The following is an 18,271-nucleotide window of genomic DNA, read 5'->3' on the forward strand; positions in this document are numbered from 1 at the left end:
TGTCACTAAGTTGATCTTTTCCCCCACTTTGGTCTCCTAAAACATAACCTTTTGCTAGATGATTAGGCACTAGTCTCACTGTATCATGGTTATCGAAGGGCATAAATACTATAGGTAAGTTGGTCAAGCATATCACTCCTTCAAAATCATCAATAGACTCACCGAGAATGGACATCTAGTGTGGGTAATAACATCTCATAGAGTGCTAGGGTGAGTGCAAGGTAATTAGGGTGAGGAGACATCAAGCATCTCCAACATAGCAAATTCATCGTGAGCGACCTATTGAGATAAGGGTGATCTTGATGAAGAAGCTACATGTGAAGCCTCTATTATTAATATAGAAGAGACTGAAGTATGAGCATATTTTGTTTCCCTCCTTGAGGTAGAGTGCGATCTTTGAAGATTTTTGAGAATCCAAAATTTTTGAGGGAGGGATGGCAAAGATTCCATCATGACTTGCTTTCCCTTGTCTACATTTGAACTACTAAAGGTGGCCTAGCTCTTGGCGAGGCTTGTACATTAGTGTCTCTTGGAATGATTAGATTGCGCTTCAGAACCCAAATCCACACCTTGAAGTAGCCTTAGGTTTGGCTTGATTGTAGAAACAAATTCACATGGGCCTTCAGGCTTTTGGTTGTCGAGATAGAGCAAGGTGAGTAACTTTGAAGATAGGTTGTGGCTTTCTTGTGCTTGGGTCTTTATTGGCCGTTGGTGTTTGTTTCGCAAAAGATGTGGATGAAAAGTTGGAAGTAGATGTTGTGTGGAAGTAGCCTTGGGTTGCATTGATGGTGAGGCTTCGTCCTTGTAGCACTCAAGTGCAGGTGTTGTAGTGCATTGGGTGTGGATGGATTTTTACCATGAAAACACTCCCTATGGCCCAGTCAATTTTTCCATTGAGCTACATTCATCCATATCCATCCAATAATGACATGTCCATTGAGCTGCATTCATCCATATCCATCCAATAATGACATGTCCTCTCAAGGTTCTAAGAGGCATTACCAAAAAGTTACCGACCAAGTGTTTGTTAATATGTTTACCATGCAAACACTCCCTATGGCCCAGTCAATTTTTCCATTGAGCTGCATTCATCCATATCCATCCAATAATGACTTGTCCTCTCAAGGTTCTAAGAGGCATTACCAAAAAGTTACCGACCAAGTGTTTGTTAATATGATAGTTTCAAGAAAGCCAAGCACTTCGCTATTTTGGGTGCTGATACCTTCTACTCTCGAGTTTCTTTTTTCAACTTGAGGTTTACTCGACTCATTCTATGTAGAAAAAGAGAGTAAATTATGACTAGAACTTGTGTCAAGTAGTGCATTGTAGAAAACCTTACCATAAGTATACGTGTGTATATATATACGTGTGTGTGTGTGTGTGTGTGTGTGTGTGTGTGTTCATGACGATGTCTCCTTTTTTTCCAAAGGAAAGCAACCGAGATGAGGTGTACCCTCAAGCTAGCATGAAGTTCATGGCTAGGTCAATGGAGCCCAAGCCTATAAGGTTTTTCTTAGGTGGACACATAAGGTCGTGGACCATTGATGCAAGGGGCACAAAGCTAAACATCCAAAACCAAAGAAAAAGGTTGGAAATATTAAGCAAACTCGAGCTATTGGGTGACCACATAAAGCCACGATGCCACTGGGAAAAAGGCTAGTGAGTTGAATATCCAAAACCATTTTTGAATACAGTAAGAGATCGAGCCAGCCCATTCTTATGGGTTATATCCCAAGCAAGCAAATGGAGCTGGACATGTGCATAGATATAAACCCACATTGCCAAACAAATGAATGGTACATCTTGTTGTCAAACCCAAAACCCAAACAAGCAAGTGCATGTTTCAAAACATCAACCAAATCTAGAATCAAGAGCAATTGATGTAACCCAAAGATTGATGAAGGGAGTGATCAACCCAACATGGATCAGAGGTAAAGTCATGAAAGGACAACATGAATATATGCATGCTCCATCAAGTCAGAAAGGGCTAAGGGGGAACCAAGCAAAATAGGTGCTACATGAGGTCACAAGGGTGCACCATGAAGTTAATGACACTTTTGGGGAAGAAGGTTTAGTGAGCGAGTGGACATCCTACAGGTGGACCATGAGGCCAAGAGGTCAATTGACTAGAGTTTAAGAAAGTCTATAAACATAAATAGCTTGAAGTATAGGTGGCAAAGCGCAAGTGTACTCTACCAAAGTCTAAGGAACAACTTGGACATGTAGTAAAGCATCTACAACAAGCTGAGTAGGGTAAATAGGATGCAAGCTAAATATCAAATACAATCAATGACACTTGGGAGTAGCATACCAAGGGGAAGTGGTTGATAAATGTCTAGATTTCATACTTGAGTGGCAAAGAAGGCTCACATGCTCATGGGGTTGAAGTTTCCAAAGGTGAGGGATCATTTAGAGGCCAATGACACAGTGTCATGAAGGCTAATATAGGCTCAAGAAAGAGAACATTGTGCATAAGCACAAATATATTCATCAAGGCTTAAAGGTCAAAGAAACCTAAACAAGGGTGCAAAAGGTAGAAGGGACATGAACCATTACATTCCAAATCGGTGTTAGTAAGGTTGGTGTCCAAGCATGCAAACGTGACAAAACATGGCAACGACCCCCCAACACAGACCCAAGGATCCAAGGAATCAATGGCAAAGAACACATAAAGCTTATCTTGGTGTCATGATATCTAGGGCTTGACTTGACCAAGAAAACCTTATCCTTAACAACATTGACAACAGAGATTGGAATGGTAGATGATTAGAATGGTATGACGATGGGCCAAGAAGATAAAATTTATGACAATGAATGATGTCAATCTCCTCATCAACAGTTGGAAAATCACTAGGAAATCTTGGATTGACGATGCCCAGAAAGCTAGCACTTGGTCAAAAGTGTGCGTGTGTAAGTAATTGTTCACACCAAGACTTCCAAGAGGCTAAAGGCTAACAATTCACATGCAACAACTCCCCAACACGAACCCAAGGATTCAAGGAATCAATGGCAAAGAACACGTAAAGCTTATCTTGGTGTCAAGATATCTAGGGCTTGACTTGACCAAGAAAACCTTGTCCTTAACAACATTGACAACAAAGATTGGAATGGTAGATGATTAGAATGGTGTGATGATGGGCCAAGAAGATAAAGTTCCTCAACAACTAGAAAATCATTAAGAACTCTCGGATTTACAATGAATGAGGACAATCTCCTCCACAAATAGAAAATCATTAAGAACTCTCGGATTTACAACGCCAAGAAAGATAGAATATATAGGACTCAGGAGCCAAGGCGCTACATTATCGCTGAACTACATCAACAATCAGCCTCTGACATAAGGCATTCATGAAAACTAACATAGCGGCATGGTACTTCAAATTAACAAGGCAAGTGTTGCATTGTCAAGAGGACATATATATCAGGCTCACGCAGAAGAAGTCATGGTGGCAAGGACCAACACATCAGCGGGTACCTCGCACATTGGGAATCGGGGGAAAGGGGTTTCTAGTCCAAGCTAATATAGATTAAAAACATATAAAATTATGCATAGTTGGTTGGACACTGCATTTGCCCATGGCTAATGGTGAGACGGGGAGATGGGTCACCTTGCGTCCCGATGTTCGAGAGCCACATTTTGGGCCCGTGATGATAGATGGCTAGTTATATTACTTAACTATTAATTATGTTAATTAAGTTGATTATTTATTAGTTATAATTATATTACTCATTGTAGGGCCCTATTCACTCAACTATTCAGGAAAAATTATTCACTCACCTTTTAGAAAGACAACCATAATAAAACCAAAGATATTTTTAATTTTTCATGACAAAAAATCCTATGGATTCACATTTGGTAGAAACATTCTAACAATGACATTTCTTGATCTTTCAAGTGATTACACTGGCGCACACGATGCAAAACACTGCTAGTCGAGCTATGAAGTGTCAAGCGAGTTTTCTTGGGCAAGCCCCTTATTATTAACGATTTCATTTCGAAAAAGCAAGAAGACCCTCCTCCTCCCTCGGCACTCTCTCTCACACACACAGACGCCAACACGTACGCCCGCACGCGGGCACACACACGGCAACAAACACGCATGCTCGCACAGAGCCTCGCACACGTGCTGGCGCCTCTAGGTATTGCTATTCAGTTGAAGAAACAGATTACGCCAACACACATGCATGATCACACAGAGCCTCGCACGCATGCTGGCCTCTAGGTACCATGCCACCAACTCCTCGCCAAAAAAACGAGACGGATACCAACTACCACCAACTCCTTTCGCGCCGATACATCGTGTTTAAAAAACCTTATAATCTTAATGTAATGTGGTGGAACATTAGAATAGTTAAAGGTTCAATAATATTGCTAGTCTTTCGTTAATTAATTGGTTTTCTTTTTTACCTCATTGTGGGCCCCTATTAGGAAGATTATGTTATCTCAACATTGATCTCATCATGTACAGATTCTATGAAAGGAGAGGATAGAATGTAAATCTTCAAACATACACGGCCACATGCACCAAAGGCCCGAAATATATTATTAGCGGGGTTTGTACAAAATGATAAAAGTGTAAGTTCAATTCTTGCATTATTCATGTGAAGGCAGCTTCACCTCAGACGACGGAGGAGGCGGCAGCAGTACAGGCCCCCGAAAAGCCCAATGGGGTACCCTATAAGCAGGCCCCAGGGGGATGCAAAGCCACTTATCCATTGCACAAGTTTTGCCTTACGATCATGTGGTTTTGACCCCGTACTTGTATTGCTAGGTTTAGCACCGCCACTGGCCGAGCAAAGTGTGGGCAAGGGATTCCCGCACAAGCCCGGATTGTCCTCAAAGCTGGTGTAGTTGTACCTGGTGTTGAGGTTGTTGGCATTGGGAATGGGGCCTTGCAGGTGGTTGTGCGAGACGTCAACCACGGATAGGCTGCCCAACAAGCCCAGCTCTGGAGGAATGCCACCAGTGAGGTTGTTATAGGAGACGTCTAGCACTTCCAGATAGATGAGGTTGCCAAGGCTGGGCGGAATCTTGCCTTGAATGAGGTTATGTGATAGGTTGAGGCCTGTGAGGCCCAGGAGCTCCCCGAAGCTTTCGTCAATCTCACCTTCCAAGAGATTCATCGAAACATCGAAGAAGATCCTACTGCTCACTATGTAGTCAAGGACCTGAGAGCTGAACTTGAGCGTCACGGGGAGCTCCTCGTAGAGCGTCGGCTGGTTTCGAGTGGAGTTCTGGTTTAGCTTGAAGTAACTGAGATGGGTGACGGTGTTTGGCATGCTGCCACTGAAGCGGTTGTTGGAAAGATCGAGCGCCTGCAATAGGGGGAGCTTCCACACCCACCCGGGGATCTCTCCGCTTAGCTTGTTGTAGCTCATCACAAGCACCCGCAGCTTTGATAATCCAGTTGTAGTAAAATTGAAAGCACCTGAGAGGCTGTTATTCCCCACATCAAAGAGTACAAGCTCTTGGCAATCTGTGAAACCACGGGGCAGACCTCCGAAGAGGCTGTTTTGCTGCACTGTGAACGTCTGGATCTTCTGCATCTTGGAAAGATCAAACTGCTCTATCGTTCCCGTGAGGTTGTTTTGGAAGAGGCGTAGTGTCAGAAGATTGGTGCAGTTCTCCAGAGCCTTGGGAATAGGCCCGCTCAGCGCGTTGTTGGAAAGATCAAGCACTTGAAGCTGTGCCAACCTGCCAAGCTCCTTGGGTATCCTTCCAGAAAGCTTGTTGTTTCCAATCAACAAGCTGTTTCTCAATGCACTCAGCTGGCCGCCCAACAAGCACAGCTCTGGAGGAATGCCACCAGTGAGGTTGTTATAGGAGACGTCTAGCACTTCCAGATAGATGAGGTTGCCAAGGCTGGGCGGAATCTTGCCTTGAATGAGGTTATGTGATAGGTTGAGGCCTGTGAGGCCCAGGAGCTCCCCGAAGCTTTCGTCAATCTCACCTTCCAAGAGATTCATCGAAACATCGAAGAAGATCCTACTGCTCACTATGTAGTCAAGGACCTGAGAGCTGAACTTGAGCGTCACGGGGAGCTCCTCGTAGAGCGTCGGCTGGTTTCGAGTGGAGTTGAGCGTCACGGGGAGCTCCTCGTAGAGCGTCGGCTGGTTTCGAGTGGAGTTCTGGTTTAGCTTGAAGTAACTGAGATGGGTGACGGTGTTTGGCATGCTGCCACTGAAGCGGTTGTTGGAAAGATCGAGCGCCTGCAATAGGGGGAGCTTCCACACCCACCCGGGGATCTCTCCGCTTAGCTTGTTGTAGCTCATCACAAGCACCCGCAGCTTTGATAATCCAGTTGTAGTAAAATTGAAAGCACCTGAGAGGTTGTTATTCCCCACATCGAAGAGTACAAGCTCTTGGCAATCTGTGAAACCACGGGGCAGACCTCCGAAGAGGCTGTTTTGCTGCACTGTGAACGTCTGGATCTTCTGCATCTTGGAAAGATCAAACTGCTCTATCGTCCCCGTGAGGTTGTTTTGGAAGAGGCGAAGTGTCAGAAGATTGGTGCAGTTGTCCAGAGCCTTGGGAATAGGCCCGCTCAGCGCGTTGTTGGAAAGATCAAGCACTTGAAGCTGTGCCAACCTGCCAAGCTCCTTGGGTATCCTTCCAGAAAGCTTGTTGTTTCCAATCAACAAGCTGTTTCTCAATGCACTCAGCTGGCCCAGAGTTACCGGAATTTCTCCCTCCAGCCTGTTGTTGTCGATGGTGAGATCTTGCAGGGCTGTGCAATTTCCCAAGGTAGAGGGAATGTTCCCTTGAAGGCGGTTTTTTCCTAAGTACAAGACTTGAAGCGTCTGTATTCTTCCAATGGAGCTAGGGATGACGCCTTCCAGCTGATTAGTATCAATAAAGAGACTTGTTATGGAGCCGCCAACGGCCAAGCCATGAAGGAACTGATCTGGGATGATGCCCGACAGATTGTTTGTGCCGAGCTCTATCTCTTGTATGTTTGGAAGCTGACCAAGTTCAGGCGGTATGGATCCGTTCAAGCTGTTCAATTCCAAGTGTAAGACCCGCAGTTGTGAGAGGTTGCCTATTTGAGGAGGAATTCTACCCACTAGACTGGTGGATATCAACTGCAGGTTCTGAAGCTGGGTGAGATTCGTAATTTGGATAGGGATCTCCCCATTAATAGAGTTCTCACTCCAGGCAAGCATCTGCAACTCTGTCAACTTCCCGAAGGAATCTGGTATTTTGCCCACACCTCCTGAGACCCCCCAGTCAATCCCCAGGGTTTGATACCCCAAGTCAATCCATTCTAATTGAGTGCAGTTGCCGAGCTCCTCCGGCACTGGGCCCAGAAGGTAGGCGCTATACAAAGATAGCTCTCGTAGCTTCGTGAGCTCGCCTAGCTCCCTAGGAATGGACCCATACAGCGGATTATCCGCCAATCTCAAATCTACTAGCTGTGAGCATTGAGAGAGTGATGCCGGTATCCCACCGGTGAGCTTGTTACTTACGAGATGCAGCGTTTCTAAGCTAGTGAGGTTTTGTAACGTTGCAGGGATAGGACCTTGGAGGCTACTGTGAGACAAATCCAAAAGGTTTAAAGATGTGCAACGTCCTAAGGAAGGAGGAATCTCACCTGTGAGGTTTACCCCATCAACAGCCAGTTGTGTTATGGTTGGACAGAAGTCGAAATCTTCCGGCAAGGATCCATGAAGCTTAAATGGCCTTTGGCCCGTGCTGTCGATGGTTTTTGCAGTCTGAGCATCCTCCACCACCAAGGTCTGTAGCAAAGGGAGCCGCCAGATTTCCGTTGGAATAAGGCCTTGTAGTCCGATGACATTCAAGAACAGAACTTCCAACTGCTGGCAATCACCCAATGAGGGAGGAATGGCTGACCCTGTGGCGTTGAAGCCCACCAGAGCTAGCTCAGTTATGGTGTGACAAAAAGAAAAGCTCTCCGGCAGATACCCATTGAGAAGCCCAGATTCGTCGACAATAACGAGCACGCTTAGAGCCGGAAGCTGCCAAATCTCTGGCGGGATAAATCCGCCAGTTGTTTCTAAAACGAGCGTTTGTAACTGCTTGCATTGACCCAGTGATGGCGGTATTCCACCCACAAACACGTTACTGCTCAAGTCAAGGGTGAGGAGGGCGGAAAGATTTCCGAGGGACTCCGGCAATTCGCCGTTGAGCAGGTTGAAGGAGAGGTTGAGGTGTTGAAGGGCACTGTGGGGGAGGAAGAGGCCGCTGGGTAGACTGCCGGAGAGGTTGTTGTCGGAGAGGTCGAGTGTGGAAAGAGCAGGAAGGAGCGCGAAAGAGGGGGACACGGAGCCAGACAGATCGAAGCCCGCGAGGTTCACAGCGACTACGTGCAGGTTCTGGGCGTCGCAGACGATGCCCGCCCACGCAGCTCGTCCGCCAGCGCCCCCCTTGCATGGGTTCTCTGCTGCGGATGAATGAGAGTTGCTTGTGCCGTGCCAGGATGCAAGCCGTGAAAAAGGATCACGGGTGATGCCCGCCTTGAACGCCAGCAGAGCTTGGGCTTCATTACTGGAGGGTGAGGTTTTAGCTGGCGTACATATTACAGCCCTTCCTAATAATAACATCATGATGCTACAAAGAATGCCTAGACGCTGCACGGTGCGGATCGTTAATGCCATCGCCAGACTGCCAAACCAGCTTTCAAAAATAGATGTTCTGCTGCATGAATCCTTCTGCCCAAGAACATTATTTTATAACCCAAAAAGGCCAATAATGATCACGACTCGAGAGTCAATAGTGGAGGAGACGACCCACTGGCGGATGGTGGATGCCGGGCCCCGACCCCGGATGGGAGGACTAGACTCACTAGACTCATGATCAGAAGGACTAGACTCACTCAATAGTGGAGACTGACCCACTGGCGGATGGTTTGAACTTTAAATGAGTGCTAGGAGAAAAGAAATTTCAATTAGCTCCCATGCTTAAGATTCTCATCTTGCTTCGATATGTAAAGTTCCCCTTGTGACAAACTCTTATAATCTTCTCCCCATGCTATGGAGACAAGTGAACACACCACTCCCATCACTTTCTACATCTCTCTCTCTCTCTCTCTCTATATTATCTTCTTAATCTTAGGGAAGAGTTTCACAAAGCTACCACATGGCAAAAATTTCGAGGTTCTGGAAGGGCAAGAGGAGGTTTGGGTAAAATTTGAATTTGGAGTCTCAAAAGACGTGCGAAGCACAGGTTGCCCTCTAGCAAGAATTATCACAACACACGTCTTCACCATTCTTGATGATTTTCTATTGCACGTCACCATTATTAATGACTTTCTATTGCATGTCACCATTATTAATGACTTTCTATTGCACTAGTCACCAACATGTTACATCACCATTAGTGATCACTATTATTTATTGACTTTCTCATTTCTTATCGTACTAGTCACCAACTACTACCATCACCATTATTGATGATTCCTATTGCACACAACGTTTATTTTTGCAAGTTGTGGTACCCTTCTAAGGGGCATTTGGACTTCAAGAGAATTGAAGAAAAATTTTGAACCCTCAATAGAAGGATAGGATTAAAAAATAGCCCTTCTCAAAAAAAGGTTTAAAATGGCCTTGGTAGCATTTTTGAGGTTTTTAAAAAGTAATTTATATTAATAAATATAAAATCATGCTCATGCTTCGTATAGCTTCTTTACTCCCTTTTTAATGTTATTTCAATTTGCCTTTTTAATCTTTGGGATCTTACTTACACCTTACAACCTTGGACCAATGAGCTTATCAATTTGATACCTCTAGTTGGTTAAGGCTACATGAAAGTAGGTGGAGGGGGTGGTGGATTAATCTTGGGTTCACCAGGAGAGAGACTAGTAGGAGCACCGCCAGTGCTAGGCATAGTTAATTAGAATGTAGTGTGCCATCGCCAACTTTCAAAAATGAATGTTTAGTTGAATCTTGACCATCGCTTCAACCCAACAAGATGCTTTATTTGATAACCCAAAAGAAATAATGATCAGGACGACTCAATTGTCCAGAGAGGACAACTCGTCATTGGGGGATGGTGGATGCCGAATCAATTTCACTAAAGTCACTAGAATGTGGTGGATGGGTTCCAGGCCTTGAGAGGATGATGGTGCATTGAGAAATGTAACGCATTTGGTCTAGTCTCAGTAGTGGCAATACGAAATTACGACCATAAGAACACTACATGAGCTTAAAAGTAGGGAATCTGGACTCTGAGACTGGAGCCAACACCTTGTGCACTTAAAAAATGCACGCCCAGTGTTTCTTTTTGAAATATTTTATGCCTTTTTCCATAGATGTTGTTCCATGCGATTAAAAAAAACCTTTCTTTCAACCAATCAAAATATGTCAGCTTCTCTCTCTCTCTCTCTCTCTCTCTCTCTCTTGAATCAAACATATACTATGGCAAGCCAAGAAATGTATAAAGGTCCATTTGTTATGAAGACTTGGTGATGAATACATTTTGAGTGGGATTTAATCGTGCTCAATGCATAGTCTTCCTTGAAAAAAAAGTCACGTCTTCCTTGAAAAAAAGTCATTATTATGTTTATGTGCCAAGAAATGCTTACATAAGAAACCTCAAAGCTCTAAGCTCACTTAAGGGGAGATAACTTCAAGCCTAAACAAGAGCTAGCAAACGTGAAATGGAAGGTGGGTTGGACTAGCGTGTAAAAGTAATCACACAAACAAAAGCTAGCGAGCGTGAAACTAGGGAGGGTAGGTTGATGGGTGTGTGTAAAGTTAATCATACAGTCACAACGTAGGCGGGCGTTTAAAGCTAATCACAACGGTCGCTATTTAGCTCTTCAATCGTCTTTTACGTAGAAGGCGTAGATCTTGGAAATTGTGTTTACTGACAAACCAGCTTTCAAAAATAGATGTTCTGCTGCATGAATCCTGAGCATCGCTTCTATTATTAATTTATTTCATAACCCAAAAAGGCAATAACGATCACAACTCGAGAGTCAATAGAGACGACCCACTGGCTATTATTAATGACTCGAGAGTCAATCGTGGAGACAACCCACTGGCTATTATTAATGACTTTCTATTGCACGTCACCATTATTAATAATAGCCAGTGGGTTGTCAATAGACTTTCTATTGCACTAGTCACCAACATCACCATTACCATTGGTACAAGGGTGCGACAGTGAGTGGCTGTGACCATTTCAACTGCCTCTTGTGGCCTCTTATTATTACTAACATACAAAACTGACGGGACCTATTATAAAGGCCTATCTAACCCCGATTTGTAAGTCTCTTCTCCTATAATTCAAATCACGCCTTTTTTGAAAAAAAAAAACATCACCATTAGTGATCACTATTATTTATTGACTTTCTTATTTCTTATGGTACTAGTCACCAACTAGTACCATTACCATTATTAATGACTTTCTATTGCATGTCACCATTATTAATGACTTTCTATTGTACTAGTCACCAACATCACCATTAGTGATCACTATTATTTATTGACTTTCTTATTTCTTATGGTACTAGTCACCAACTATACCATCACCATTATTGATGATTCTCTATTGCACACAACGTTTATTTTTGCAAGTTGTGGTACCCTTCTAAGGGGCATTTGCCCTTCAAGAGAATTGAAGAAAAATTTTGAACCCTCAATAGAAGGATAGGGTTTAAAAATAGCCCTTCTCAAAAAAAGGTTTAAAATGGCCTTGTGTATCGTTTTTGAGGTTTTTAAAAAGTAATTTATATTAATAAATATAAAATCATACTTCTTATAGCTTCTTTACTCCCTTTTTAATGTTATTTCAATTTGCCTTTTTAATCTTTGGGATCTTACTTACACCTTACAACCTTGGACCAATGAGCTTATCAATTTGATACCTCTAGTTGGTTAAGGCTACATGAAAGTAGGTGGAGGGGGTGGTGGATTAACCTTGGGTTCACCAGGAGAGAGACTAGCAGGAGCACCACCAGTAGGCATAGTTAATTAGAATGCAGTGTGCCATCGCCAACTTTTAAAAATGAATGCTTAGTTGAATCTTGACCATCGCTTCAACCCAACAAGATACTTTATTTTATAACCCAAAAGAAATAATGATCAGGACTCGAGTAGAGAGAAGAGGGAGGAGAGAGAGAGAGGAGCCACTGACTATGTGACCAAATGGGCTGAAGCGAAAGCGACACGTAAGGCAGATGCAAGGACAACAGCGAAGTTCCTCTTTGAAAATATAATCACACGCTTCGGTTGTTCTTTTGAACTTGTGAGCGACAATGGTACGCATTTTATAAATGAAGTGATTAAGGAGCTCACAACAAATTTCATGATATCCCATTATAAATCTACTCCGCAAGCGAATGGCCAAGCCGAGAGTACCAACAAGGCCTTAATCTCTGTTCTGACAAAGACAGTTGAGGCTCATTGCACGGATTGGGATCTAAAGCTTGCGTAAGCTTTATGGCCCTATCGTATTGCGTACAAAGTGGCTATTAATTGCACACCATTCAAGATGGTATATGGCTAAGAAGCAGTCATGTCGTGGGAATTTTTCATTCCTAGTCTTCGTGTTGCTACTCAAGAGGGCTGGGATGGTAATCCCTTAGTAGAGCATTTGTATATCCTTAAGCGGTTAGACGAAGAAAGACAATTGGCGGCGGTGTACAATGCCCTTGTAGAGAAGGATAGAAGGAAGAAATGGTTTGATCGCCACATCTGAGCGGTGAGTGACACACCATTGCTCCCTGTTTGAGCTTGCTTGTTTCCTGGTTGTGTGCTTGCAGCCATTCGTGGCTCGCACACACGATGCTTGGAAGTCCCTAGCTCGGACACACGTGCGGCAAAAGCGCACAGAGGTGAGTTAGTTGGTCATGTCTCTTCCCTTCCTTTTCTTTATGCAAATGTCCCTTTTCTTTATGCAAGTGTCTCTGTCCTTTCTTCTCTTTCGTGCAAGTGTCCCTTTTCTTTATGCAAGTGTCCTTTTCTTTATGCGAAAGTGACGTTGGTCGATAGGCGGCCTTTTTTGGCACTTTTTTTTGTAGAGTCTCGTGTATAATGGCATGTATGCCTATGTGTACTCTGTTAGATAGTTTTTTCACGCGGATATACACGCGATCTTGGACGGGATTTTACATGCGAATAGAGATGATGTATGATACACTTCATGATACATGTAACATGATGCATACAAATGGATTCTTTTTGCAGATTCTTCATGGATCCAGGTTCTTCATTCGATCCATTTGCGTACGGCACTTGGATGATGGAGATGCTAAATCATTTTGGGCGCCACCCTGGGCTAGTTGAGCTACAGAGTATATGTATACCTATCCTCCTCCTAGATTCCCTGGTATAGTCACCTGCTCTCGATTGCCCATGTCACTCCACAACCTTCTGTGCCTGTGAGTCCAGCGATGAGGAGACATACCGCTTCCCAGACACACTCACACACCCCCTCCCAGCACAGCAGGCACCATCACGTCAGGGCTCAAGCCACCATCACGTACTCCCTCATAGCCAGCCACCATCACGCTCAGTGTCACGTCCACAGTCACATACACAATCCCCCAGTCGTGACTCCACCTGCAATACAGAGGACAGCAGACGCCGTAGAAGGGAGAGCAAACGCCATAGTAGGGAGAGTGGGAGTGGAGGATGGGGAGGATGCGGCAGATGCTTTGGTGGGGGAGGTGGTAGGGCACGCGATGAGAGAGGAGATAGAGGGAGAAGAGTTAGAGGAGACAGTAAGTTTGAGGAGGTGGTGAGAGAGGTAGAGGGAGAGATATACTATGATGTGATGGATAGGGGCAGGATAGTGATGGATGCGAGGGGGAAAGAGGTAATGGAATACATGCATGGGGTAGTATCAAACTTGTATAGAAATTGTTTTATTAAATTTAAAGATCAAAATAGCCGATTAGTTGGGGAGGTGATAGATGCTGTACATAGTCGATACCCCAATCCCCCACATGCAACATTCTCGGATGTATGGGGAAGAACGCGAATAAGGGAGATCTTAAGTAATAAAAGATCTCACCTTAAGAAACTCGTGTATGATGATCGGGTAAATCAAGCTGTGGGTGGCTATCCTGCCTCCGCCGATGAGAAACCTGCCACCACTGCCCATAAACGCGAGTGGAAGGAGGCAAAGAAATGAGCAGAGGGTGGCGTGAAGAGCAAGCAGCATGTGGAGGCATGACGGATCCAGATAGAGACCATTGGATCTTCGCATTTCGGATCTAGAGGTGTCGAGTCGTGGGAGGCAGAGCTCGTATCTTGCCACCTTATTTGATTTTTTACTTAATTCATTGATGAGCTTATTGTTATAATCTTACAAATTGTGTTGATTATGTTACAGCGAGACGGGTTATGGGGAGGAAGCCCACAGCCCACGAGACTGCGTATGCTCACTGGCATAGCAGAAGTGACACGTGGGCCCTCTTCAGAACTGAGGGATGTATTACGGACGCGCAGTTTGAGATGGCCATGAGACCGTACGGTCGACAGGTACTTGTTGAGAAAACTCTAAACGAATGATTTTGGTTTATTAAATTTTGAATTACATATATATATACTTATATATGATATATTACTTGAACATAAACAAGTTGCTGCTGTACCTGTTGATGCTCTTGCCGCTGCTGATGATCCACCCGCCGCCACTGCTCCTGCTCTTGCTCCTGCTGGACGTGAACGATAGGGTGAGAACTTCTCTTGGACATGTATACCAATGTGAGCTCATCTGATCCTACAGGGAGCAGCTCGTCATCATCTGAGTCTGAGTAGTACCTCGGGGGGTGCACTATATGGAAGCCCCTCCTACGACGTGCGTTCAAGGGGTATTTAAAAAACCCCTTATCTGTGAATTTTGAGCTAATAAAACTACCCCTTTTTCTTTATAGAGTTACGGGTTTTTTTCCAAAGTACAATTAAAATACCCCTCTTGTAATTGTATTTCTGTAAATTTACCCAATATTTTGGATTAAAAAAACCCCACCTGATGATCGCACGTGGTAGACTTACATTTTTTGAGGTGCACCCCCCGAGAGTAGTACTCAGACTTATAGTATCACACTATGGTTGTAAATATATTTTTGTAACTGAAGCCATGGGCTTTTTTAGACAAACAAATTTGATTTTGTATATATTTGTTTATAATTGAAGCCATGGGCTACTTCGACATATGGACTCCCTTGTATATATGTTTTTACATAATGAAAGCCATGGGCTTATTTCAGCACACATAAAATTTTGATAGTATTACATTCATGTCTTTCTTGAATCGTGTATTGATAATGTCGTTCTTGAATCGTGTATTGGCAATGCACAAAATGTTCTCCGTGGATGGTGCAATGCACCAAAAAAAAAAATCCAGAGAGTGCTATTGGGTGCTGGAATGCTGGAATAGATTTCAGGCACCAAATACTAGTCTCTGGATTTTTTTATTTTGGCTCTTTGTTCGTGTGTATCTGTGCGTAAACTCTGCCAAAGTCGTGTTTATATGCACGAAAAATCTATTAAACACTCGTGTATCGGCACAGTAAAACTGGTAGGATGCCTGTATAAGCCCATGTATCAACGCATCTGATGGGCATCATACACACGCTTTTACACGCATGTCTGTGGGGCTGCGATTATACACGGGCGTGCTACTTTTTTTCACAAGTCGTTTTTTGCGGCTAGCAGCACAAGTATGACCCCGATCCCTTGTAGTGTTGTAGTATTAACCAGGCTTTCACCCACCATGGTCCCCCCATCCAAGGATATACCTGGAAGTTGTCAATGGTGAGGCTTTGGTGCAAATGTTCTCCAATGTATGAGTATGGATATGTACTCATGGAGAAGTTGCTACATTAATTTAGCCAAAAGAATAGTAAGCAATAAACTTAACAAATATATAATGGCTATTACGTGATATGGCTTAATTCGTGATAAGGCTTAAATCGTACACCTGAACTCGTGAGTTGCAAGATTTTTGGCCTGTGAAGGGTTATTTCGTGAGATGGCCTAATTCAGTGAAGTTGCAAGTTTTGACCTCAAGGGTTTTTTTTAAATGGGTCATCTAGGTCATGAATTGCAAGCAACTGCTTCTTATGCACTTATTTCTCACATCCAGAGGGGTGACAGGAGCATTGTTATTTTATCCTTGATGTGCTCATAAGTCTCCGTTTGCAAATGTGGGTATAGATTCTAGAATTTGTTACTCAGATGTCGTTGAGGCACCAGGGAGAAAGACTGCTGATTGTTTGGTTGAACACACAAGCTCTTGTGTTGGTGCTGAATGCACGAGAGTTGTTGAGTGATTTTCTTGTCGTTGCTTGGGCCTCCATTCTTGTTGCACTTTAGGTGAAGTTGTTGGGGTTGAATTCGGTGGTGAGGTTTTCTTCACATTGTTTGATTTTTGCAACCATATGATGGAATTACCATCATAGTATCCTTGTTATTGAAGTACATGCACAGGCACCCATCTTTGATTAACACTGTAAATTGGTGGCCGATGTGCTTGGTATTGAGGCCTTCTTCTTTGTGTAAGCTTAGGGGACTTTGTGATACGCTCAGGAACCCAAGCTTTGGTATTTCTTTGGTAGTACCCTTGTGCGTGCAACAATGTTTTTGGTATCCACGCATTGGTGTTGTTCTTTGAGAAACTCGCATGGGCTTTCGTGGACTGTGTTTTGGAGTACTTTTCTTTTTCCTTGGCCTCCGAGTGCTACATTGAGGAAGAGGTTTTGACTGTCGAGGCCTCCGAGTGCTACATTGAGGAAGAGGTTTTGACTGTCGAGGCACCCAAATTTGATTGGCACCTTCATAGTAGCCTTGAGCTACAAGTAGCTGCTTCTCCACCCACATTTTGATACTAGTAAGATATCATGATTCTGGGAGTCTTGGTGGATTTTTCTTTAGGGTTGATGTGGAAGGTTTGGGACCCTCCTTGACTTTGGCTGGTGCTGAAGCTATAGGTTTGAGACTCATGGACATTGTTGATGATGAGGTTAGAGTCTCTTGTGGAGTGGCTGTCGATGAGACGAGGCCTTTGAGCATGTGGTTGTCTTCTTTGGTGAGGTTTGTCGATGAAGATGCATAGGCTCTAGGGTCTTTCCTTTGAGTTCCTTATTAGAGATAGATGGTTTGGCTGTGGGAACTTCTTAAAGAATAGATGTTGATTGCGAGGTCTTGGCATCGAACTTCGTAGGTGAGGGTGGGGTTGAAGGAGTACATGCTTTATTAGAGTCGGTCGTTGACACAGATGGTACAGGTCATTGTGTGGAAAAGGCTTGTATCCTTTTGCATTCAACATCATAGATATCCCATAAAGTTGGATTCTCTTCCTTGCAGTATGGTGTTGTCAACCTTTTATCATTGACCATCATGATGACTCTATCGCTAGCAAAGCACAGTGGTGCTTGGACAGCAATAGTCCATTTATGCCCCAAGATCAAATATTCTTCCAACACATACTCAACCACAAAGAACTTGCAAGTGAGTGGGTTAGTTTCAATATACATTGTATATTCAAAGTACCCCAAACATGGCATGTTCAAGTCTTGTGTAAAGTTCATTCTTTTAGGAGGTGCTGTGTATGTTGGTTGACCAAACAAATACCATAGCTTGAGCGTCACAAGATTGTGTTCTTGTGTTGGATAAAGTTGTGCTTGAGCTGTGGTGATTTTATTTGCAATTTCCAATCCAACCAGAATCCTAGGGATCTTTTCAGTAAGATATGTTAGTAGTTTCAGCTCGCAAGGTCTCTTCCTCTTATCGTAATAGCAATTTTACATTGCTTGCAGGAGTGTTCAAGGCTGTTTGCATGGATTCATCTATTGAATACAACATTTCATTTATCCAAGTTCCACCAAGGACGACATCATACTCAAGGGAATCTAGGGTAACATGGAATGTAAATTCCATCACCATCGATTGTTTGAGTAGTGTATCTAAAGTAACCTAGAACTTGAATGTTTTGTCCCTTGGCTCCTTGGACAAGACTATTTCTTGTAGGGATGAGTTTAGTTGTCCCAATGACACCCAAGTGTCTATTGTCATGATGTTATGACTAGCTCGAGGGCTAATCAATGCACATTTTTGCTTAACATCAATGCCTATAGGGAAATCCAACCATACCATGATATAATCTTCCAAAGGAACCATGGGTGTTTTGGTTATTGTCTTGGCTTCAGATCCCATTTCTGTTTCATACTCCAATTCACTTTCATCCTCATTTTAGCTTTCAGCTTTTTCAAGAGTACCGAATGCGTACGCTGGCACACTTGGTCCTCTGACAATTTTTAATGAGGGCTGTTTGGAAACTTGCGAATCTTCACAGTCCTAT

At 43.6% G+C, this 18,271-nt stretch overlaps 1 protein-coding gene across 1 annotated transcript; it reads right to left on the bottom strand.

Moving 5' to 3' along the window:
- Positions 1-4,614: 4,614 nt before the first annotated feature.
- On the bottom strand, positions 4,615-8,648 carry LOC147615030 (uncharacterized). Its single transcript, XM_086780026.1, has one exon. It carries the CDS (start codon positions 8,614-8,616, stop codon positions 4,615-4,617), a length of 4,002 nt encoding a protein of 1,333 aa, XP_086636152.1. The 5' UTR covers positions 8,617-8,648.
- Positions 8,649-18,271: the final 9,623 nt, after the last annotated feature.

The sequence above is a fragment of the Cibotium barometz genome, chromosome 41 (assembly GCF_041138505.1).
Source record: "Cibotium barometz isolate CiBa-2024 chromosome 41, ASM4113850v1, whole genome shotgun sequence".
In the NCBI taxonomy this organism is placed as follows: Eukaryota; Viridiplantae; Streptophyta; class Polypodiopsida; order Cyatheales; family Cibotiaceae; genus Cibotium; species Cibotium barometz.

Excerpts from the sequence above, each read along its gene's own strand:
- LOC147615030 (XM_086780026.1), bottom strand. The coding sequence starts at position 8,616 with ATGGCATTAACGATCCGCACCGTGCAGCGTCTAGGCATTCTTTGTAGC.